This window comes from Lissotriton vulgaris, chromosome 9 (assembly GCF_964263255.1).
Source record: "Lissotriton vulgaris chromosome 9, aLisVul1.2, whole genome shotgun sequence".
In the NCBI taxonomy this organism is placed as follows: Eukaryota; Metazoa; Chordata; class Amphibia; order Caudata; family Salamandridae; genus Lissotriton; species Lissotriton vulgaris.
Window position 1 is genome coordinate 156,721,556 of NC_141697.1, and position 23,202 is coordinate 156,744,757.

A 23,202-nucleotide genomic window follows, 5' to 3' on the forward strand; every position below is an offset into this window, starting at 1 on the left:
ATTAATGATTGGCGAAAATGACGGGTACAATATTGCAGATTCCTGCAGTTGGCTACGTGTGCAAATGTGCAGATACATACAAATATTGTTTCCCAATGCAGGCAATTTCTGTTTTTTTCTTGCTTATTCCTCCAGTCTCATCGAAGCAGTCTGTCTCCGGATTCTGCCACTGGGCACTTACAGTAACGATGCCTGGTAAATCCTCTATTTGCAGACGTTAATCAGATGTCAGTTTACGAAGAAAGACAGGATAATCCATCCCTGGGGAAAAGCCTGCGCATGCTCTGGTCAGTAAGCAGGGCTCACAGACGCACGTCCACTGTGCCTGCACCTCTCGATGTAAGCCTGCTGAAGTGATCTTGGACACTGTCCGTTGTCCCAGTCTGCCAAATGTCTTCAAATGTGATTTTTGAAAGCATGCATTCCTGCTGTCCGATATCTTCAACGTGATTGTTTAGTAGAAGAAGGTTGTGGGTGTAATGTCAAACTTTCATCGCAGGTGTGCATGTGATTTTATGGGGTCTATTTCACAGTTTTTGTGAGAAGCCTTCGTGTCCGCTGGAGAAGAACACTGTCTTTGGTTAAAAGAACTTACTAACATTGAAATCCCGGGTAAATTTAATTCAATAATGAATCAAAGCGATGGTATTCAATAGACTACTCATTGTTGGAATGCGGTTATATTTGGGCATGATGTTGGTTGTAAGCAGAGGTGTCGTTGGTGCAGAAATGTGGTCTCTGAGAGTGACCACTCTGTAGGGAGATCTTTGGTGTATGGGGCTCAGTAGAGCTCTCTGCAGAGGCCTTGCCAGTGGAGAAATGCTTTCTGGAAAAATTAGCAACACACTCTTTAGAAGAGTCACGAGCTCTGCGGGAATGGACAGTTGTCAGTAGACAGTCTCAGGGGTGCAGGGCTTTGAAGACGTCTCTCTAGAGGGTCCTTGCTGGTGCAGAGATGCTGTCCTTGGAAGCTCTCTCTCAAGGGCTGGCTGAATGTGAGGCTCCGATGAGGACCCTGTGAAGGTCCTCCCAGTGCTGCTGTCCTCAGAAGAGTTGGCTTTCTACAGATTCCTCTCTCCGCTCTGAGGTCCAGTGTAGGTTTCATTGGAGGCCTCCTCGGTACTGCTGCCTGCTCCCAGTAGGGACAGCTTTCAGCGGTAGCTCTAAGCTGCGAGGCTCAGTGGAGGTGTCACCGGTACTGCTCTCTAGCCCCAGCAGTGAAATCTGTCATGATAGCTCTCTGCAGAGGCCTCTTCAGTCTGGGAGGATCAGTGAAGGTGTCACCGGCGCTGATGTCTCCCTCGGCACTGATCTCTGTCAGTGGCAGCTCTTCGAGCTGCGAGGCAGAAAGGACATCTCACTGGCTCTCCATCAAAGCGCCTTGGGACCACACACACGCACCTATACTCCTTGCCCAAGCTACTGGATTCCCTATCGGGTGATTATTGCTCTATACAAATCAACATAGCATAACATTGTAGCTTTCTGCAAGCTGCGAGGCTAACTGAAGATGTCACTGGTGCTGCAGTCTCCCAAAGCGCTAACATATGTCAATCTCTCTGCAAGCTGCGAAGCTTAGTGGAGGCGCCACTGGTACTGCACTCCAGCCCCAGCAGTGAAATATGTTGTGATAGCTCAATACAGAGATCTCTGCAAGCTGGGAGGCTGAGTGGGGGTGTGACTAGTGCTGCTGTCTCCTTCAGCACTGACATCTGTCAGCCTCTCTGCAAGATGGGAGGCTGACTGGAGGTGTGACTAGTGCTGCTGTATCCCTCAGCACTGGCATCTGTCAGTCTCTCTGCAAGCTGGTAGGCTGAGTGGGGGTGTGACTAGTGCTGCTGTCTCCCTCAGCACTGACATCTGTCAGTCTCTCTGCAAGCTGGGAGGCTGAGTGGAGGTGCGACTAGTGCTGCTGTCTCCCTCAGTAATGACATCTGTCAGTCTCTCTGCAAACTGGGGCTGAGTGGGGGTGTGACTAGTGCTGCTGTCTCCTTCAGCACTGACATCTGTCAGTGCTTCTGCTTGCTGCTAGGCTGAGTGGGGGTGTGACTAGTGCTGATGTCTCCCTCTGCACTGACATCTGTCAGTCTTTCTGCAAGCTGCTAGGCTGAGTGGGGGTGTAACTAGTGCTGCTGTCTCCTTCAGCGCGGACATCTGTCAGCGCTTCTGCAAGCTGCTAGGCTGAGTGCGGGTGTGACTAGTGCTGCTGTCTTCCTCTGCACTTACATCTGTCAGTCTCTCTGCAAGCTGCTAGGCTGAGTGGGGGTGTAACTAGTGCTGCTATCTCCTTCAGCGCGGACATCTGTCAGTGCTTCTGCAAGCTGCTAGGCTGAGTGCGGGTGTGACTAGTGCTGATGTCTCCTTCAGCACTGACATCTGTCAGTCTCTCTGCAAGCTGCTAGGCTGAGTGGAGGTGTGACTAGTGCTGCTGTCTCCCTCAGCACTGGCATCTGTCAGTCTCTCTGCAAGCTGGGGCTGAGTGGGGGTGTGACTAGTGCTGCTGTCTCCTCTGCACTGACATCTGTCAGTCTCTCTGAAAAATGTGGCTGAGTGGGGGTGTTACTAGTGCTGCTGTCTCCCTCTGCACTGACATCTGTCAGTCTCTCTGCAAGCTGGGGCTGAGTGGGGGTGTGATTAGTGCTGCTGTCTCCCTCTGCACTGACATATGTCAGTCTCTCTGCAAACTGGGGCTGAGTGGGGGAGTGACTAGTGCTGCTGTCTCATTCCGCACTGACATCTGTCAGTCTCTCTGAAAAATGGGGCTGAGTGGGGGTGTGACTAGTGCTGCTGTCTCCCTCTGCACTGACATATGTCAGTCTCTCTGCAAACTGGGGCTGAGTGGGGGTGTGACTAGTGCTGCTGTCTCCTTCAGCACTGACATATGTCAGTCTCTCTGCAAGCCGCTAGGCTGAGTGGGGGTGTGACTAGTGCTGCTGTCTCCTTCAGCACTGACATCTGTCAGTGCTTCTGCAAGCTGCTAGGCTGAGTGGGGGTGTGACTAGTGCTGCTGTCTCCTTCAGCACTGACATCTGTCAGTGCTTCTGCAAGCTGCTAGGCTGAGTGGGGGTGTGACTAGTGCTGCTGTCTCCTTCAGCACTGACATCTGTCAGTCTCCCTGCAAGATGGCAGGCTGAGTGGGGGTGTGACTAGTGCTGCTGTCTCCCTCTGCACTGACATATGTCAGTCTCTCTGCAAACTGGGGCTGAGTGGGGGTGTGACTAGTGCTGCTGTCTCATTCCGCACTGACATCTGTCAGTCTCTCAGACTCTGCAAACTGGGGCTGAGTGGGGGTGTGACTAGTACTGCTGTCTCCCTCTGCACTGACATATGTCAGTCTCTCTGCAAACTGGGGCTGAGTGGGGGTGTGACTAGTGCTGCTGTCTCCTTCAGCACTGACATCTGTCAGTCTCTCTGCAAGCCGCTAGGCTGAGTGGGGGTGTGACTAGTGCTGCTGTCTCCTTCAGCACTGACATCTGTCAGTGCTTCTGCAAGCTGCTAGGCTGAGTGGGGGTGTGACTAGTGCTGCTGTCTCCTTCAGCACGCACTGACATCTGTCAGTGCTTCTGCTAGCTGCTAGGCTGAGTGGGGTGTGACTAGTGCTGCTGTCTCCTTCCGCACTGACATCTGTCAGTCTCTCAGACTCTGCAAACTAGGGCTGAGTGGGGGTGTGACTAGTGCTGCTGTCTCCCTCTGCACTGACATCTGTCAGTCTCTCTGCAAGCTGGTAGGCTGAGTGGAGGTGTGACTAGTGCTGCTGTCTCCCTCTGCACTGACATCTGTCAGTCTCTCTGCAAGCTGCTAGGCTGTGTTGAGATGTCACTCTCACCGAACGCTGCTCCTTCCGCCCTCCCTCCCTCGCGCCGCGGTCTTACCCTCGGGCACGTCCACCTGGTGGCCCCGGCCCACGCTCTGCCAGTAGCTGAGGAGCCGCTCCTGCTGCTCGTCCTCCATGGGCTCGTCCTCCAGGCTGCCGTTGCTGTTGTAGGCTGAGTCGGAGCCCACGTCCTCGGCCATGCTGTCCAGGTCCTCCAGGGTGATCATGGCCGGGGGTTCGGGCCCCCCGGCCCCGCTCATGCGACAGCCTTCCCGCTGCATGCCGGCGAGGTGCGTGAGGAGTGCCCGGTGGCCGCCGAGTCCAGAGGCTGCGCCGGGCTTTAAGCGCTCCTGCGGGGAGGCGGCGCGGCAGACACGCACGGGGAGGGCTGTTTACAGCCGGGATAGGCCGAGCCTGCCGCCGCCGCGCGCCGCCCCTTCTTCACAGGGGGAGGCGCCAGACGCGCGACTGCAGCGCTTGGCCTCCGCTGTGAGAGGGCCTGACGCACTCACTCCCTGCCCGACGAGACCTGCTGTATGTACTCTATTCTCATCTGTGAGAGGAAGTGCACCGGCGACTGCCATAGGATAGGCAGTGTGTGGGAGGGCCTGAATCCTCACTCACTCCGTGCACCAAGAGAGATGCTGCACTCTCTGCCCCCTCATTGAGAGGGCGTGACGCACTCACTCCCTGCCTCATGAGTGATGCTGCACTCCCTGCCCCATGAGTGATGCTGCACTCCTTGCCCCATGAGTGATGCTGCACTCCCTGCCTCAGGAGGGATGCTGCACTCCCTGCCCCAGGAGAGATGCTGCACTCCCTGCCCCGGGCCAGATGCTGAACTCCCTGCCCCAGGAGAGATGCTGCACTCCCTGCCCCAGGAGAGATGCTGCACTCCCTGCCCCGGGCCAGATGCTGCACTCCCTTTTCGGGCCAGATGCTGAACTCCTTGCCTCATTTGCGAGAGAGCTCGCTGCAGTCTCTGTCTGCCCTTGCTAACTCCCTGCTTCATCTGTGAGGATTTCTGACGCCCACTTTCTCTGCCCTAGGCTCGGGGAAGCTGTGCTAGGTGAGGTAGCTAATCTGTGAGAGACTGATGCCGTTACTCTCTGTTTTAGGTGATTCTCCGTGCAAAGTTTCCTCTGTGAGACAGATCCCTCTCTGTCATAGAAGAGATGCCGCGTTAGGTGTAGCGGGTGTGAGGGGCCTGAGCAGTCACTCACTCTGCTCTGGAGGTGCTGCTCTTTCTTCAAACGTAATATATGCATGCAGCTGCACCCAGTGACGCTTCCGTGGACTAGGCTAGGGAAGGACGCAGCCGTCTCATCCAGGGAAGAGCCTGCTACTGTCGCACTGACTGTCTGAACCGAGAGGCTGTGCGACACCCCTCTGTAAAACGACGCCAGACCGCTGCACAGCACAGTCTGGGGGTTTCTCCTCCGCCTGGATATTTTCCAAATTAGTTATGTAAATTGTTCATTCGTAATAAAAATTAGTTCATCACATAGATTGTTAGCAATTGCAATTATTCTGTCTTGTGAATTTCTCAATGCAACACGCTGTTCTTATTTTTGAGGACTTCATCCCTGTATCTGTTGATTGCGGAGGGACCCTTGATTGCCACTGCCTCTCACTTTCTGCTGGTTAAGGAAGAGTAAATGATTTGGCAGCGCCTAATATGTTGACATTCTTTGCCTAAAGTACTTCTGCAGAAAGAAAGGTCCTTTCACTTGAGATTAGGCTGCTTGGACGTAGTCAGTTGGAAAACCACCACACCGATTTAGAAATTCTGACCATTTACTATAGGAACAAAATAAAACAAAGAATTGTCCATGTGCTGGAGCCGGGGTAAAAACGAAAGGGGATAGACGGAGTTCATTTTCACATGAACTTTAATATAAATGCATTTATATTTAAAAACATCTTATGAAATTGATACACATGAGAATAAGAAACATTGCTAGAAAACAAATCCTGAAAAGTATTTAAAAAAATGTGAATGAAGAAATATTTTTGTGTCTCTCCATTTTGGATTAATTCCATTGATATTGTTGATAGGTTAGTGGGAAGTGTTATTTATTGCAAGAGTAAGTTTTTTCCCCCTTTATTGATTTTAATCTTCGGAAGGTACAAACCATGTTCATATACAATACATTTCTCCCACATGCCATCTGATACCATGAACATTCCGATTGTGAACCCAGGATTACATCCGTATACTCTCCTCAAGAGTTGTGTACCCCTCTAGACAAGGATTTGGTGCACAGTAAATAAACTTTAACCAAACCCCCCTCCCCCCCAAAACTCCTCCCTCCCTTCTCCACCCCCGATCCCACCCCCCACCCTCCTGCCGGTTCTATGCACCTTAGATCTGGTTAACTTAAGCGCCGTCTGGGGTCTCCTTCTAGCTCACCTCCTGAATGTGTGTCTCCGTCCCAGTGGGGTGTTTCTCATCATGCGATATCTGTGTGCACTGTGGGGCCTGTCCCTCTATCTCCTGTACCATCATTCCCCATGCCATCAGTACCTCCGGCAGTTTGCCATCCCGTCTGGTGGCACGTATATGCCCCTCCTCCACCAGTGCCCATTCATGCAGATCTGATCTCCAGCTTGTTATCTGTGGCCGCTGCTGCACCAGCCAGTGTATTGCTATCCGCCTCCTAGCTATTATAAGCCCCAACATCATGAACCGTCTACTTGTCTTCCATTTAGGGTCCCGGGGAATTAATCAGAGGAGACATGAGCTTGCCTCCATGGCAATAGCCCATCCAGTTATCCTACGTAGGTCCTCTAGGACCTCTGTCCAGTATGTCTGAATTATTGGGCAGGTCCATACCATATGTGGAAAGTCTGCCCGAACATGGCGACACCTGGGGCACCTCGGATCCCTAGAGCTATTGATGGCATGGAGCATGGAGTGAGAGGTAGGCCATATGTACTATATTATACTGCATTTGTTTGAATCTGTTGAGACCGAAACCTTACATACGCTCTCGTGGATTCTCTTCCAGTCCCGGGTCTTAAGTTCCTGCGGACACATCTGCTGCCATTTTTCCTCTACTTTTAAGGGTTCACGTTTTTTATCCTCCCTCAGCGCCCTACATAGATGGGTGACAAATTTCCGCCCTCCCGCCATTGTCCTCATTGTAACCAGGATATGGGTGGGGTCTGGGGCCTCGGGGAATGAGAGCCATAGCTGCCTTTGCGATTGCTGTGGCCGCAATTTTGACATACTGCAGAAATTGCCCAAGTCCCAAGTCAAAGGTAGCCACCGCCTCCTGATAGGTAATGAACCTATTTTCCGGGTAGAGATCGGACAACATTAAGCAGCCTCCGTCTTTCCATTTGTCAGTCGACATAACCCGATCAATTGGAGCGAAGGGCAGCATCAGCCAGAGATCAGCCTCCGGGGCGAACAGTCATTCTCGGACAAGCCTCTTGATCACACGATTCCAGATCGTCGTTAATAGTCGAACTAGCGTAGGACATGGATCTCGAGATCCACTTGTCTGCCAAAGGAGTGCCCCCAGCTGCCGTCTTCCATATGTGCCCTCTCCCATGAGGGGTCGGTGTCCAGCCACGCTATAGCGTGCTGCAATTGCGAAGCAAAATAGTAAAGTTCTCAGTCCAAAAGTTCTAAACCTCCTTTGCCCCACTTGCGTATCATGACCTCCAAACTGACCCGGCACCGTTTCCCGTTCCATAGCAGCCGTGTAAGCTGTGCGTCTATTTCCTTAAATACCCGGTGGGGGATTTCAAAGAAGGAACCCTGCATTGTAAAGAGGCATCTAGGCAGAACCACCATTTTTATCAAGGCAATCTTCCCCATCAGCAAAAGCTTGAGTGTGTTCCAGAAGGTTATACAGCCCTGAAGATCCCCAATAATCCGCCCCATGTTATGGTGATAAGACGTCTCTGTCCCGGACTATCCATATCCCGAGGTATCGGAGTGTATCCGGTACCCAGGGAAGCCCCATCTCAGGGGGTTGGGCGCCCTCCCTGTCACCTGGCGGCCCAATTGCGTATAGTTGCAATTTTAATTTATTAATGTGAAGTCCGGAGGCCCCCAAATTGTTCCAATATTGCAAATAGCATCGAAATAGATAGGGTCGGTCGCCACAGGTACACCAGTGCATCATCGGCGTACAATGATCCAATATGTTCCTTTCCCACCACTCGGATGTCGTGTCCCTGAAGTACCCCGCGGAGATGACAAGCCAGTGGCTCCATTCCCAGGGCAAACAACAAAGGGGAGAGCGGGCACCCCTGCTGCGTCCCCCTTTCTATTGTGATTGTATAAGACACGTATCTACCCATACAGACCCTTGCCAGCGGGTGAGCATATAGTAATTTCACCCAATTCACGAAGCCCTCCCCCATCTTTAGAAGCACCTGCCACAAGTATTCCCACCGGATCGAGTCGAATGCTTGTTCGATATCAAGGAATACTAGGGTATCCTGACGGGTCGCACCCTCCATCGATTGTATAACATGAGCCAGACGACGGATATTCCTCAACGCATTCCTGCCGGGTATAAAACCGGACTGGTCATCATGAACCAGCTGCCTAAGATAAGGAAGGAGCCTGCCCACCAGTACATGGCTAAGAATTTTAAGATCCATGTTCAACATCGAGATTGGCCGATACGAACTGGGGAGCATGGGGTCTTTCCCTGGTTTGGGAATCATACCGATCAGTGCCTCAAGCATGGAGTCTGGGAGCAAGCCAATCTCGCCTGCTTCCACCGTGATTTCCAGGAGCTTAGGGATAAAGACCCCTCCATACTCCTTATAGAGCTCAGCCGCCAGGCCGTCCATCCCAGGGGATTTTGCGGTTTTCAAGTGGGTGATTGCCGCTCTGATCTCCTCACCACTAAAGGGGGCCCCATAGATTCCTGACTCTGGGTCAAGACACGGTAGCTCCAACTCAGCAAGGTAGGTCTCCACCACCCGGGGCGCTGTGGGGGGTCTGGGCTCCGAGTATATCTTTTGTAGACAGGTGGTGAATACTCTGTTGATCTCGTGCTGTTTATGGACTAATTGGCCCTGTTCCGTTTTGATCAATAGAATCGGGAGAGGCTGTCTTCATTCTAATCAGATGCGCCAACAGGCGACCCGCTTTATCCCCCTCTGTGTACCAGCGACTCCTACTCGTGGTTCTATTATATTTGCCCAGAGAGTCCCAGATGTCCCCAATCCTCCGGCGCAGGTCCTCCCACCTGGCCGGCCCTTCCTCCGCAGTGGGAAGCTCTCTTTCTAGAACCACAAAGCTCTCCTCTTGTTGGCGCAGGTCCCGTTCTAGCATTCTTCGTACCCCCACCTCTGTGGACATACACACCCCCCGCAACACCGCCTTCATTGCATCGCATTCAAGCGCCCTAGTGGCAGTCGTACCCCAATTCAGATCGAAATAGTCATCTAACCCCTTCGTTATCGCCTCTCTGTATGTCAGGTCTGTCAGGGCTTCGGTGTTCAGTCTCCACAGCGGTACTTTAGATCGTGACCGGCCTAGATTGTACGATATCATCAGGGGGGAATGGTCGGACAAATAGCGGGCCAGATATTGTGTCTCCTCCACCCGGGGAGCCGATGTCACCTGGATAAATAAATAAGCAAGTCTACTGTATGTGTTGGCAGCAGGCGCGTGGCACGAGTACACGCGTCCTCGAGGATTGCGGTGGCGCCAGATGTCTAATAGGCGGTAGCTGTAAAGCATCTGGTGAAGGGCATCCCTCACTTTTGGCTTGGTGTCTGGTCTGGGGGGTGTCTGTCCAGCTCTCCGTCCAGGGCACGATTAAAGTCTCCTGCGATAATCAGCTCTACCTCCGGATCGAGATCCAACTGACTCAGCACCTGTCCCAGAAACTCCCCGTCATCACTATTTCGGCATATACATTTTTTTCAGGCTTATGTGCCGTCCATCTAGTGTCCCCGTCAGCACCACAAACCTCCCATCAGGATCTAGTCTAGTGTTCGTCGCCTTGAAGGGGACTCCTGGCACTATCCATATAAGTGCTCCCCTAGCGAACCCCTAATAGGAAGTTGCAAAAAACTGGCCCCTCCATCTGTGCTGGACATACTTAAGATAGTCTCCCCACAGGTGTGTCTCTTGCAGAAAGGCTATACTTATCCTGTATCTTCTGAGATAGGTCGCCACCCTCACCCGTTTGACCATGTTATTAAGCCCTATTACATTCCACATTATGAATTTATATTTTCGATTATCACCTACCATGAGCGTGGTATCTGATGGTACGATGGCCCAAGTCTTTTGTGGGGAGGATCCCACCAGTGATAAAGTGTGACCCTGTGCATTGGAACCCCATAAACCAAGCATTGATAAAACAGAGTATAGTCCCGGCATGAAACTGTGAAACATAACAATGTAAACTCTCAACCCCCCCACGCCCCTCCCTCAGGCAGTAGCACTGCATTCTCCCAACCATGGTCTGAGGACTCCGCCCCATCGCTGCCACCCTCCCCGTACCTCATCTCCCAGAACCCAGATCAACTACCATGTTCCAGTGAAGGAAACAAACACTTGCACAAGAAAAGTAACCCTCCCACTCACAGATATATAGCCAAACTGCCTGGCACCGTGCGTCCCCACCCGTCTAGCGAGGCCGCCCGGCACACCACAGTCGGAGTGTCTACAACTGTAGAGTGGTGGAATGGTGCCCATCCCCCCCCCCCCAAAAAAAACCCCCCTCCACCTCAATCCAGTGTCTCTGGGGCTCGGGACCCCTCAAGTAGGAGCAACTTGGTCAAGTTCAGACCCATCTGGGCCAAGTCTCCTACTCACGGTTTCGGTGACCAGGTATCTCCAGAATTCAGTTTATTGGCTGGCCTGTAAAGGTCTCAGGACTCCTCGTTCGCTGGGCTGGCGCCCCCCCCCCCCTGCTCCAACTGTGTCTCCTGCACCAGACATAGTGGAGAGAACTGATTCTGCATCGGGATTGCCTCCCTCTCCGTTAACAGAGTACCATCCGGCTCTACCACAATGCCACCTCCGTCTGGTAGGTCCCGTTGTCTGAGTCGCTGTTCTCCAGTAGAAAGTTGCTGATTCCGTTGCCGTCCAATCCTCTGTCTCTGCTCCTGCCAGCTGCGGTTGTGGTCCTGCCCAGCCAGGCCCAATGAGTCCATCCATTCTGCCACCTCTTGCGGAGTATCAAAGAAGTGGACCCTGTCCTCATATTGTACGCGAAGCCGGGCTGAGAACATTAGGCTATATTTAATATGGAGGTCTCACAGTCTTCTCTTGATGCCTAGAAAGTCGTTTCTGAGGTCTTGTACCTTTTTGGTTAGTCAGGGTAGATGTGGATGGCCTGATTTTAAAACTTTGGTGGACCATTAGTACTGATAAATTGGAGGATCGTGTCCCGGTCTCTGAAGTTAAACAAACGTGCGATTATTGCTCTAGGTGGGGCTCCTGGTTTTGGTGGGGGATCGAGGGTGCGGTGAGCTCTTTCTATCGCAAACATTTTAGAGAGCCTGAGTGTTGGGAGTGCAGATCCAATCCATTCCTCCAGAAACAGGTCCTCCGCTGGCTCCTCCGATTTTTCTGGAAAGCCCAAAAAGCGGAGGTTGTTCATCCTCGACCGCCCTCCGCGTCATCCACCCTGTCTTCCAGCCTTGTTTTGTGTTCCTGTAGCGCAGAAACTGTTGCACGCAGTTGTTGGACTTCGGTCTGCTGCATGCTCAAGTCCCCCTCTGTAATGGTAACTCTGTCTGCCACTTTCCGTAAATCCAGGCGCAGATGGTTGATGTCCATGGCCATCCCGTCCATTTTTGATTCCAGCGCCGTTCGTGATTCCCTTATGGCCGCCAAAATGTGTGACGTGTCGTGGGCCGCTAAGCCATGAAGAGGCGTCTGCTCCTGGTCAGGTCTAATGCGGTCAGCGGAGGTCGGGCCTGGTACTGTATACTGCATGATTTTGTTGGGCTGGGCGCCTCTGAGAGTTCTATCCCTTCCCTGGGTCGAGACACTCCGTCACAGGGGGCCACCTGTTGCTCGTCTGTCCTCCTCACCCCGTCTCAGGCCCCACACCAACTCTTCAAGCCGGTTCTTCGAGTCAACGGTCGGCCAGCGCTGCTACCCCCTCCAAAGCGATTGTTCCAGCCGTTGCCCACCTCTGCAAGGCGTTCGGCCTGCTGACAGAGCCAATGTCCCCACACGAGTGGGGGGGGCAGACTTAGTGTCCTCTCAAGGGAGGGGCAGACTCCCCTCCAGAACCAACGGCCCAGTCAGAACATTGCAATGTCGCCAGGCAGTACAGACACCACAATGTCCCTCGGCGCCGAGACTAGGCGGGCGCACCACAGGCTCCTTGACCGCCGATCCTCACCTGCGCCAACTGGGAGATATATTTAGCTCAGGAACCCACAATCCTCTGTACCAGGCTGGGGCTGCCATCCTGTCAATTAGCTCCACATCGGCACTTAGGGAGGCTGAGGCTGCTTTACATTAGGTTTTCCCTATTCTTCTGGAATGTCGGTGCATCCACCTCTGAGACCCAGCCTTATTACTAGCTTCCAAGTACTGCTATCACTGCATCTTCCTCCGAGCCGCGGACGGGTGCGTGCCTCTCAGGAGTCAGGGAGGGCCGTGCACGCCACTCACGGAGCCCCGGGCTCGCGTAAACAATGCAGCTGGGCCCCAGGCGTCCTCTCGGCCCGGTGACCCGCGACGGCCCTCACACCACCGGGATCGCACCCAGCCGTTGCAGCAGATGTCCCAGCTTTGGAAAGGTCCCAGGTACAGGTCTCCGCCCCCTCAGTAGCTCTCCACGGCCGCCTATCTCGTCTGGCATGCTGGGGTCGCCATCTTAGGGAGCCGGCGTCCCCGATGCCTCCGGGGTCCAAATTTGAACATTCAGTACGCGGGCCGCCTTTTCCAGAGCCCAGCCAGGATTCTCGAGGCAGAGGATGCCCCGACGTCGGAAGGTATAGTTGGGGGTCACAATTCCGCCAGTATTACCGCAGGATTTCGTATGGCGGGGCCGGAGGTACACAGAAACTCGACTAGCCAGCCATGTTACCAGGCCACGTCCCCATTGCAATAGTAAGTTAAGTACATAGTCTCCGAACTCTACAAGAGTGGGCCAGTAGGCACCGCTCCAGTGACATAGGTAACAATCATTGGCATATCCAATAGGGCTCGCCTTTGGGAACTTATAAGTGTTTAGCCAGAGATATTGACTTTACCTATGTCTTTATGCTGTGCTGTGGTGAGGAGTGCAAAAAAACTATGGATTTAGGCCCAGATCTCTGTATTGGGGTGAACGTATGACATTGTTCTGCATTCTGTCCATCAACTGTTGTTTTTGCATTTGTCACCCTGAGTGGGATGGGTATGCTCAGACGTGAGTCCCATGCTCTCCACATCACTGGAAGTCAAGCTATCCTGGCTGAAGAAGGCCAGAAACCGGTCCTAGGATGCTTGATTCCGGTCCAGGAAAGACATGGCTTGGCAGTTCGGGCTGGACTGTTCCCATGAGACACAGGGTCAAGGCTGATTTGCATATGGCCATGTCTGAACTGGGGTGGTGTGGAGTGCAAAAAAACGATGGATTTAGACCCAGATCTCTGTACTGGGGTGAATGTATGATATTGTTCTGCATTCTGTCCATCAACTGTTGTTTTTGTACAGTAGTGTGCAGCATGCTGAAAGGTTATAATAAAGAAGTGTCGGAAGCATTTTTGTTACCTTAGATATGACCAAAAAAGCATTATGTACAACTGAATGACCATATTAAACAAGCACTTACAATGCAATGGTCTCGGCATTATTAAAGGTAGAGCTATTGGCATTGCTCATGACATTTTTTTTAAAACAAATAAATGGTATTGTCATTTACAATAGCAATAGGTGAGCATTAGAGAGTAGTAGAGAGTATTCGCGGATACAGAGACACACACACACACACACACACACACACACACACACACACACACACACACACACACACACACACACACACACACACACACACACACACACACACACACACACACACACACACACACACACACACACACACACACACACACACACACACACACACACACACACACACACACACACACACACACACACACACACACACACACACACACACACACACACACACACACACACACACACACACACACACACACACACACACACACACACACACACACACACACACACACACACACACACACCCCACACACACACAGAGCCCCCCCCCCACACACACACAGAGCCCCCCCCCACACACACACACAGAGCCCCCCCCACACACACACACAGAGGCCAGAAAAAACGCTCATAATGAGGGAACAGGGGGCTGGAAAGCAAGCACAACGAGGGGGCAGGAGAGCAAGCACAACCAACGAGGGGGCAGGAGAGCAAGCACAGCCAACGAGGGGGCAGGGGGGGCACAGAGACACAAAAACCGGATCACAAGCAGGGCACAGAGGCACGACAAGCAACGAGGGGCGGGGGCAGGAGAGCAAGCAAAAGCAACGAAGGGGCAGCAAGCACAAGCAACGAGGGGGCGGGGGGGCACAGAGGCACACAAACTGGATCACAAGCAGGGCACAGAGGCACAAAAAACGGATCACTTTCATTACTCACATGCCTTTTATCACTTTGAATTTTTATGACTGTTTTTTCATGAGTGTGGTTTGCCAAGAGAGAGGGCTTGGACATGGGCAGATCTCAGGCGCTGGTCCTCCTTGACTTGTCCGCCGCTTTTGACACGGTGGATCACTCCATCTTGCTTTCCCGTGTCAAGGCGGCGGGCATAGGAGGCTCAGCCCTCATCTGGCTCTCATCCTTTTTGAGGGACCGGACCCAGGCGGTTCACCTTGGGGAGTTTTCTGCTACCCCCTGCCAGGTCCAGTGCGGTGTTCCTCAGGGCTCTTCTCTCTCTCCTTTACTATTTAATCTTTACATCGCCCCTCTTATCTTTGCCTTACAGCAGCTGGAGGTCACGGTATATAATTATGCCGACGACCTCCAGCTCATCTTCAATCTGTCTTCTACCCCTGACTCTATCTCTAACTTCCAATCTATTCTATCTTTCATCAGGGACTGGATGAATTTCAACCACCTTAAACTCAATCCTGATAAAACGGAACTTGTGGTGAGGGTGGTTGCTCCAGTCCCTGGAATTCTCTCTTTTGGCCCCCCTCTTTTGGCTCTCCTCCTACCCCTGTTCCCTCTGTCAAGACCCTTGGTATCAAGCTAAACGATAAACTTACTATGCACTCCCAGATCGGTTCGGTGGTTTCTTCTTGCTTTCTCACTCTTCGCACTATCCGTTCTATTTCACGTTTTTTTTCTTTCTCTGCACTTAAACTAATTATGTCCGCACTGGTCCTGTCTCGCCTGGACTACGGGAACATCTTGTTCAATGGCATCCCTCAGTACAGCCTGCGTAAACTGCAACTAGTGCAGAACCAGGCTGCTCGCCTTGCCTTCGGTCTTCCCAAATTCCACCATACCTCCCCCCTCTTGAAAACCCTCCACTGGCTCCCTGTGCGGGAACGCGCCCTGTTCAAATTAGGCTGCATGGCGTTTCAGGCCAGGACTGGCCTGGCCCCCCTCTTTATATCCTCTGCCATCAAGGCCTATGTCCCTGGCAGAGACCTCCGCTCCTCGGCACATCTTCTTTTATCAGTCCCTCGCTACCGGAAAAAAAACAGGGTGACTCTAAATTTTCCACTCTTGCCCCCATGTTTTGGAACTCTCTCCCTTTTCACCTTAGGTCCCTTACCCAGTATTCTAGTTTCCGCAAAGCTCTGAAGACCTTTTTATTTTCTCAGGCCTTTCTATCGTAAGCCCTGCTTGCCTTTCCAGTCGACGCCTTAGCTACTGCTCTTGTCCAGTTGGCTGCCTGCTACTTTAGCGCCAAGAAACCGCCCAGGTGTACGTTGCGCTTAACAAATATTTTAAACTTAAACTTAAACTTAATTTTTAATAAAGTTGCTCTATCATAAACCAAGTTTTTCTTTTTAAGTGCTATTGGTGCCTAGTTTGGGTGGTGTGGGGGTGCGGCCAAAATGGGGGTATTGGGCTTCCTCACGACAAAGCCTTAAAACAACCTACATTTAGCAAACGGTTTGAGCATAAATAAGCATAAAAAATGCCAAAAGGCCTTTTAATTTGCAGTGTTGGTCCCATGTATCCCTCCAAATAAATAATGCAGCTCCAGTGGGTTGTGGAACGCAAACGTTAGTCACCTCATAAATTGTCACAGCATTTCAAAAAAAAATTCCCCCTAAAAACATACAAGCATTTGTTTCCCACTCCTGTTATTACACATTCATGGTGTGTGCTGCTAGGGTTGGTGGTACTTGCCAGGTTAATTAGCACGTGATTGTTTCCTACTTATAATCCTCTCACTGTGGGAAGAGGGGGTGGGAAAGGGGTTTGAGGGTTTTCCTGTGGGAAAGCGGCTATCCCGAACAGCATCACTCAAAGGTGTCGCCCATACTGCAACACAGGCAGGTCAGGACTGCCGCCCAGGTGCCAAGTATGCTGTAACTGTGAAAGAACCCAGTCGCGTGCAGTGTGAATTACCTCAGCACCTGTCCCTCCCTGGGAAGGCCCAGCTAGCAGACACGGAGGAGAAAGCTGGCACCCGTCTGTTACAAAAACATCCCAAATCTTATAGATATTGCCCATAACACCTCTCAAACTAGTACCCTACGCGTTCTGTCCAGACTTACCTGGCTTCAGCGGAGCCCTTTTTTTTTTTAAGTAAAAAAAAAAAAAAATTACGTTTATATTTTAAGGCATAAAGATAATCTGAGCCTCGTGGGTTCGAGAAACAACACTGCTAGCCGGGGGAGCGGCCCACTGCCCACTGCGGCCGCTCTACCCTCAATATTGCCTGCAACCGTGGGAGTCCCTCTCGGGGGACTCTGAAGTGAAAAATGCCCCCAAATCACGGTGGAGCGGGCCACTGCCCAATGGGGCCGCCCGAGACACCAACAGCAACGTAGGAGCAGCCCTCTGCAGAGCGGAGCTGCTCGGGTCAAGGCAACGGCGGGGTACGCAACCTCGCAGCCCCCCCCTTCCTCAGCCGGCTTTCACTCACCGGCTTCCTGGACCTGCAGCGCGTCTCCTTCCAACGCGGGGGGGGGGGCAGGCACCGGCAATGTGCCTCGGGCCCCCTCCGCCTCACGGACACAGCTGCTGCAGGGCATGGGGCTCTCCTCCTCACCCGGGAGTCCCGACGCGGAACAGGCGGCTTCTCTGTGTCCCTGCTCCTGCTCCTTCTCCTCACGGCCGCAGGCGGGGCTCTACCGTAACACAGGAGCCCCGCGGACTTCACCTGCTCGCTCCCTGCCTCACTCCTCTGCACCGGAGCGCGGGGTAGGCTCCCGTCCGCTTCCGGTTTCTCTGCCCACTACCTCCGGGTCGTCGCAGGCAGTGCGGCGGCCTGGTGGGAGAAAGTGGATTTCCGCAGCAATCTGGGGTAGGCACCCGGTAGATGAGGGATCAGAACGGGGTGAGCACCCGTATTTTAAGTAATAAAACGGGGCTAAGCACAATTTTAAAAGAAAGCTCTCCTAAGCGCTAGGGGGCACAAAAACGGCAGATGAGCGGTATTAGAGCGCTTTACACAACGCAACCGATTCATATGCAGGTCGGGCAGAAATGGCTGCCGAAAAGCTCTGAAATTTTCGTGATTCGGGGTGTGTTTTTTGCTGAGTGACGGATGACGTCACAGATCGAAAGAACGCAAAAAACATGCCCGAATCCGAAAAAGACTGGGCTTAAAAGGAGTGACGTCCCTCTCCTCCAATGGCTGGCCTCGGTTTAGGAAGCCAGCCAATGGAGAAGAGTGGCGGGTTCCAGCCCCCTCTAAGAAACATAAAATCTTCGGCTCCGCCCACTGCTACGCAGTGCGACGGTCCTCGACCTAAAAAGTATTAAAAATAATGTCTTGGGTTTTTTCGATCCTTGCAATGCTGGCAACTTGTATCTGCCTGTCCCAGTGGTTGGTAGCTTGTATTCTTTTGTTATGAGGGCATAAATAACAGGAGGATGAAGGTCAGTCAGTCAGTTAGTGAGAGTGAGTGAGTGAGAAAGAGTCAGTCAGTGAGAGAGTCAGTCAGTGAGAGAGTCAGTCAGTGAGAGAGTCAGTCAGTGAGAGAGTCAGTCAGTGAGAGAGTCAGTCGGTGAGAGTGAGAGTCGGTGAGAGTGAGAGTCGGTCAGTGAGAGTGAGAGTCGGTCAGTGAGAGTGAGAGTCGGTCAGTGAGAGTGAGAGTCGGTCAGTGAGAGTGAGAGTCGGTCAGTGAGAGTGAGAGTCGGTCAGTGAGAGTGAGAGTCGGTCAGTGAGAGTGAGAGTCGGTCAGTGAGAGTGAGAGTCGGTCAGTGAGAGTGAGAGTGAGAGTCGGTCAGTGAGAGTGAGAGTGAGAGTCGGTCAGTGAGAGTGAGAGTGAGAGTCGGTCAGTGAGAGTGAGAGTGAGAGTCGGTCAGTGAGAGTGAGAGTGAGAGTCGGTCAGTGAGAGTGAGAGTCGGTCAGTGAGAGTGAGAGTCGGTCAGTGAGAGTGAGAGTCGGTCAGTGAGAGTGAGAGTCGGTCAGTGAGAGTGAGAGTGGGGTGAGTGAGAGTGGGGTGAGTGAGAGTGGGGTCAGTGAGAGTGAGAGTGGGGTCAGTGAGAGTGAGAGTGGGGTCAGTGAGAGTGAGAGTGGGGTCAGTGAGAGTGAGAGTGGGGTCAGTGAGAGTGAGAGTGGGGTCAGTGAGAGTGAGAGTGGGGTCAGTGAGAGTGAGAGTGGGGTCAGTGAGAGTGTCGGGTCAGTGAGAGAGAGTCGGGTCAGTGAGAGAGAGTCGGGTCAGTGAGAGAGAGTCGGGTCAGTGAGAGAGAGTCGGGTCAGTGAGAGAGAGTCGGGTCAGTGAGAGAGAGTCGGGTCAGTGAGTGAGAGTCGGGTCAGTGAGTGAGAGTCGGGTCAGTGAGTGAGAGTCGGGTCAGTGAGGGAGAGTCGGGTCAGTGAGGGAGAGTCGGGTCAGTGAGGGAGAGTCGGGTCAGTGAGGGAGAGTCGGGTCAGTGAGTCTGTCTGTCTGTCTGTCTGTCTGTGAAAGTGAGTCAAGGGGTGCACGTCCATCACCATGCAGGGGTTCTTCTCGGTCCCAACACACTCCTTCAATTATTTCTGATAGGCTAGTGATCGCTGTCCTACTCCAAAGTAACACACCTTTCTTTGTGTTTGGCAATCCACAAAGTGTACTTGAGTATATACATAACCGCTTGTATTGCTAGTACCCCATGCCCATTTTGTTTTTTACAAGACTCATCCGCCTCATCCCGCCCCTTACTGGGGAACATCAGCAGTCAGATATAGCTTGGCAGCTGGTATGCCAAGACATAGGTCCGTGCTCACTGTGCATCTGGAACCAAGGTACCCCCAACTGAAGAGCCTCAATCAGAGCAAAACAGATCTTAAGTTGCTTGTGTTCTGGTTCAGGGAAGACCTGGCCTGGCAGTACGGGCTGGACTGCACCCACTGGAGCAGGGTTAAGACTGATTTGTGTATGTCTGGGTCCAAACTGAGGTGGCATGGCGGGCAAAAAACAATGGAATGGTGTGCGGCCTTGAACAATTGCCAGTGACTGAAATGTATTCAAGCATACCATCCAGCACCTTGCAGTTGCCGCCCTCAGAGTAAATTATACCACAGAATTGACTCTCCTGGCAGTCATTCTAATCTTGAGAGCCCTTGACCTTCATAGGGTCTGTGTTCAATTACTCAAATGGCTGACCTCGGACCTGGGGATCTGGGTTCGAGTCTCGGTAACGACGCCAAAACCTCCTGTGATTCTGGGCAAATCACTTAATCTCCCCGTGCCTAAAATGAATGTGTGTCCTCATGTAACGTTACTGGTGATATGTAAAGCGCTCTGATACCTGATTCGGTTCGGGTCTAGTTTGCGCTATATAAAACTCTGCAAAAAAAAAAAGTCTCAGTCGTTCTCTCTTCCCCCATACACCAGCTCCTTTGAAATTCAATGAAGGTATTCCGCATGGCTGTGTCCCCTTTCACCTCTGCTTCAAGAAATTAAATCATGATATTCCAGAGGGCTCTGCTCTAAGCGCCACACTGTTAAATTTTACAGTTCCCCCCTGACATCATGTGTCAAATGCTTTATATTTAAAATCTTCTTGTATGTGGAAGCCGCACAGCTCATTTATTCTTTGAAGACTTCTAAGCCTGCACTTAATGTAAATTTTCAATCCTGTTTATAAGTGGTTGTTAACTAGATGAATAGTAACTGCTTAACATTTAACATTCCTAAAATTAAGATCTCGCTTTTTGGAAAACTTGTGCCTATCTGGTCGAATCAATAGCGGTTAGCTGAACTAAGCCTACCCGGTCCCTACTTTGGCTAAAAGCCTTAAGGTCTGGTTAGACACCAACATCTGATTTGAGGATCTATTTTCCAATGTTGCGGCCTCCTGCTTAATTACCCTGAGAACTCGGTGTCGAAGGTTCTTACTCCTAGATATTAAGCTGAAAAATCTTTGTGTGTACTGTAGCTGCATCAAATTGGTCTATAGCAACACGCTGCATTTGGGCCTAACCAAATACAAAGACTGCAGAGTTCAAAATGTTGCAGCACCCCTTGATCTGAATTTGCCACCATGTCAATTTGTATCCAATCACTTGAAAAATCTTCACTTGCTCCTGAAGCGGAAAATATGTTTGTTCAAAACAGGGTGTATTGTATTTCGTACCCTCAGCAAATGGAGGCCTGAGTATTTAAGAATCCCTTGTAAACATTGTGTCTTCCTGAACTTTGAGATCCTCCAACACCAATCTGATAAGCATCCTCCAAAAAATAAATCAGACTATGGCGTATGGGTGGTCTCGCCTTCAATTTCCGTGCTGCTAAGTTCTAGACCTCATTATACCGGTTTACCTTCCCTGCAAGTGGAACAAGTTTTCCTGGAGTACCCGACCCCCCCTCCACCTCCCCCTCAATACTTGACTATTCAAATACTAAGCCTTCCTTTCTGTGCTCCTATGGTAATGTGAACTTTAGCGCCACGATACCAAACGGGTGAAAGTGCACTCTACAAAGTCCTCATTTATTAAGTTAGCCATTATCTCAGTTGCATAAAAAAAGTCAAAATCTAGTAAAATGTTATCAGATCTCTGCATGAAAAGATACAATCCGCTGGAACAACGGAAGTATTTTAAGGAAATGACTGAAAATGTACAATTTCCAGTACAATGCACCACAAAATTAAACACAGGCAGCAGACTACACTCACTGTATATTTTTACATTCGTGGATGTTAAGGCAACCGGATAATTGGTGCATATGACACATTCTTTGAAACAATTTTTTTTCTGAGCCTGTTTTGTTTGTGCATACTTATGTCGAGGTTTCTACCCTCACCACACACACCTCCCCTCAGCGTCTATAATTGCAGTTTTCTTCACCTTGACAAACCTGATGCACGCCTCTTATGTGTGCATACTAATGTCAAACCTCTAGCCTGCTGCCACCACTCCACAATTTAACCTCTGTGTCCTGATGGCGGTGTCTTTACGTCAGATGTTTTTCAAATTGGGGGCAGTCTGGATGTGGCAGGGGAGGTTGAATATAATCTCATCGGGAGTACCAGGCACTGGCAAAGAGGAGCATTTACCAGGCTCGTAGAGAATCAAGACCAATATCAAGCTTAACAGTGCTGTTTGTAGTGAAATTAAATTGATCAGTTCTGTAATGGGCATCAGTAATGTCTTTTTTTTCTAGAGGACCCTGATGATTTAATTTTTACACAGAGGAAGGGGGCCTTAAAAAGTTTGCTGACAACTGCTCTATGGTTTTGCACACCCAAGGTCAGCTTCTTTGTGCACATTGTGCTAAACCCTCCTTCCCCTTCCTGGTTACCCTTTCTTAACTCTAATTCACCTTAGATTACCTTCAGTTGTATCCGTCTCCCCGAGATACACATTTGTCAGATTTAAAAAAAAATCTTTTTATTGAAACAAAACAGCTCCATCAAAATACACATCAGACAGCAGTGGAAGTGCAGTGGTAAGTATACAGTGGATGACTATAAAAAGCCTTTCGTCGGCGTACATTGTATCAGCCTACCCCCAAATCATGCCCCAACAAATTGCAGTGGGCTACGCTAAAACATCCCTGCCTCCCTGTCTAGACCCCCCTCCCTGATCTGAGCCCTCACCCCAACCTCCCTCCCTAGCCCCCCCCATGTCATGCCCAGAACCTCTCATATCACGAGGCTCACGGCCTCTCAGTAAGTGGATGTACCAAATGTATACAGTGTGTGGTGCTCAGTGGGGGAGTTCCCATGAGGGGGTACCCGTATCTCCTTGGTGAAGCATCTGGGGTATCCATCCATTCCACTCTGTACCTTCTCCATGCCTGCCATATCTTTTCCCATTTTTTGGGGCAGCCCCGACTATTATAGATGACTTTCTCTGGCCTCTGGCACCAGTCCATGTCTCGTTCCCATTCCTCTAACGTTGGTAACAGGTCACTCCCCCAGTGCCGAGCGATATTCCGCTTGGCCACCATCCTCGCGTAGGCTAACCATATCTTATCTCCTTTGGGCCATGTAACCTCACCCGTCACCCCCAGAACGTGCCATCTAGCCTCCAGCGGTTCCTCTGCCCCAACCACCTCCTCCATGATGTCCTTCAGTCTGATCCAGTATGTACGGATTTTAGGGCAGTCCCATAGGATGTGAAAGAATGTGCCCTCCTCCGCACAGCCTCTCAAGCAGAATTGTGTTGTCGCATACCCCATCTTAAATTGCACCGTTCGAGGGGTGTAGGACCTATGGAGGATGCGTAGCTGCACCAATCTGAATCTAGCTCGAATCGCCGCCTCCCTAGGACATTGTAGGGCCTCATTCCAGTCATCTTCCTCTAACAAACCAACGTCTGATTCCCACTTTTCCCTCAATGGCCCCAGTGTGTCCAGAATATTATTAATGAGCTTTTTGTAGGTCAGTGAGATGGCCTTATCAATCATAGGGTCTAACAGTAGCCTGTCCTCAAGTGGGGCATATTCCGGTAGCTGATCCCCTTGCGTCAAGTGCGTGTACAAGGCATGTTTAAATTGTTGATAGTGTAGGAATTCGCCATCACCGATTTGGAATTCCGTCTGCAGGGCCGCAAACTCCACCAATTGCCCCCTCTTCCAGACGTCCCCCAGCGTATCTATGCCTATCAGGCTCCCCTGGCGCAGGTCGCGGAGTTTCACAACCTCCCTGAGGAAGTCGCCCTTCCAGAAAGGCGTTTGGGCCGTTAGCTTTGCCTCCCACCCAAGCAACTTCGTCGCCCGCTTCCATACCACTACCGCAGTCTGGGGAGGCAGGGACTGGCTGCGCCTGGGATTAGAGTAGAGAGCCT

General features: G+C 51.4%; 2 protein-coding genes across 3 annotated transcripts in view; one reads left to right on the top strand and one right to left on the bottom strand.

Annotated features, from left to right (window-relative positions):
• LOC147689781 (heme-binding protein 1-like) overlaps positions 1–4,267 on the bottom strand; it is a 113,347-nt gene extending 109,080 nt beyond the window's left edge. The window contains exon 1 of the mRNA XM_086937266.1: positions 3,873–4,267. Within this exon, the coding sequence (XP_086793392.1) occupies positions 3,873–4,095 (223 nt within the window). The 5' untranslated portion in view covers positions 4,096–4,267. The remainder of the gene's footprint in view (positions 1–3,872) is intronic.
• The window catches only part of FANCM (FA complementation group M), an 861,212-nt gene that overhangs the window by 289,551 nt on the left and 548,459 nt on the right, over positions 1–23,202 (top strand). The gene's annotated exons all lie outside the window — the stretch shown is intronic.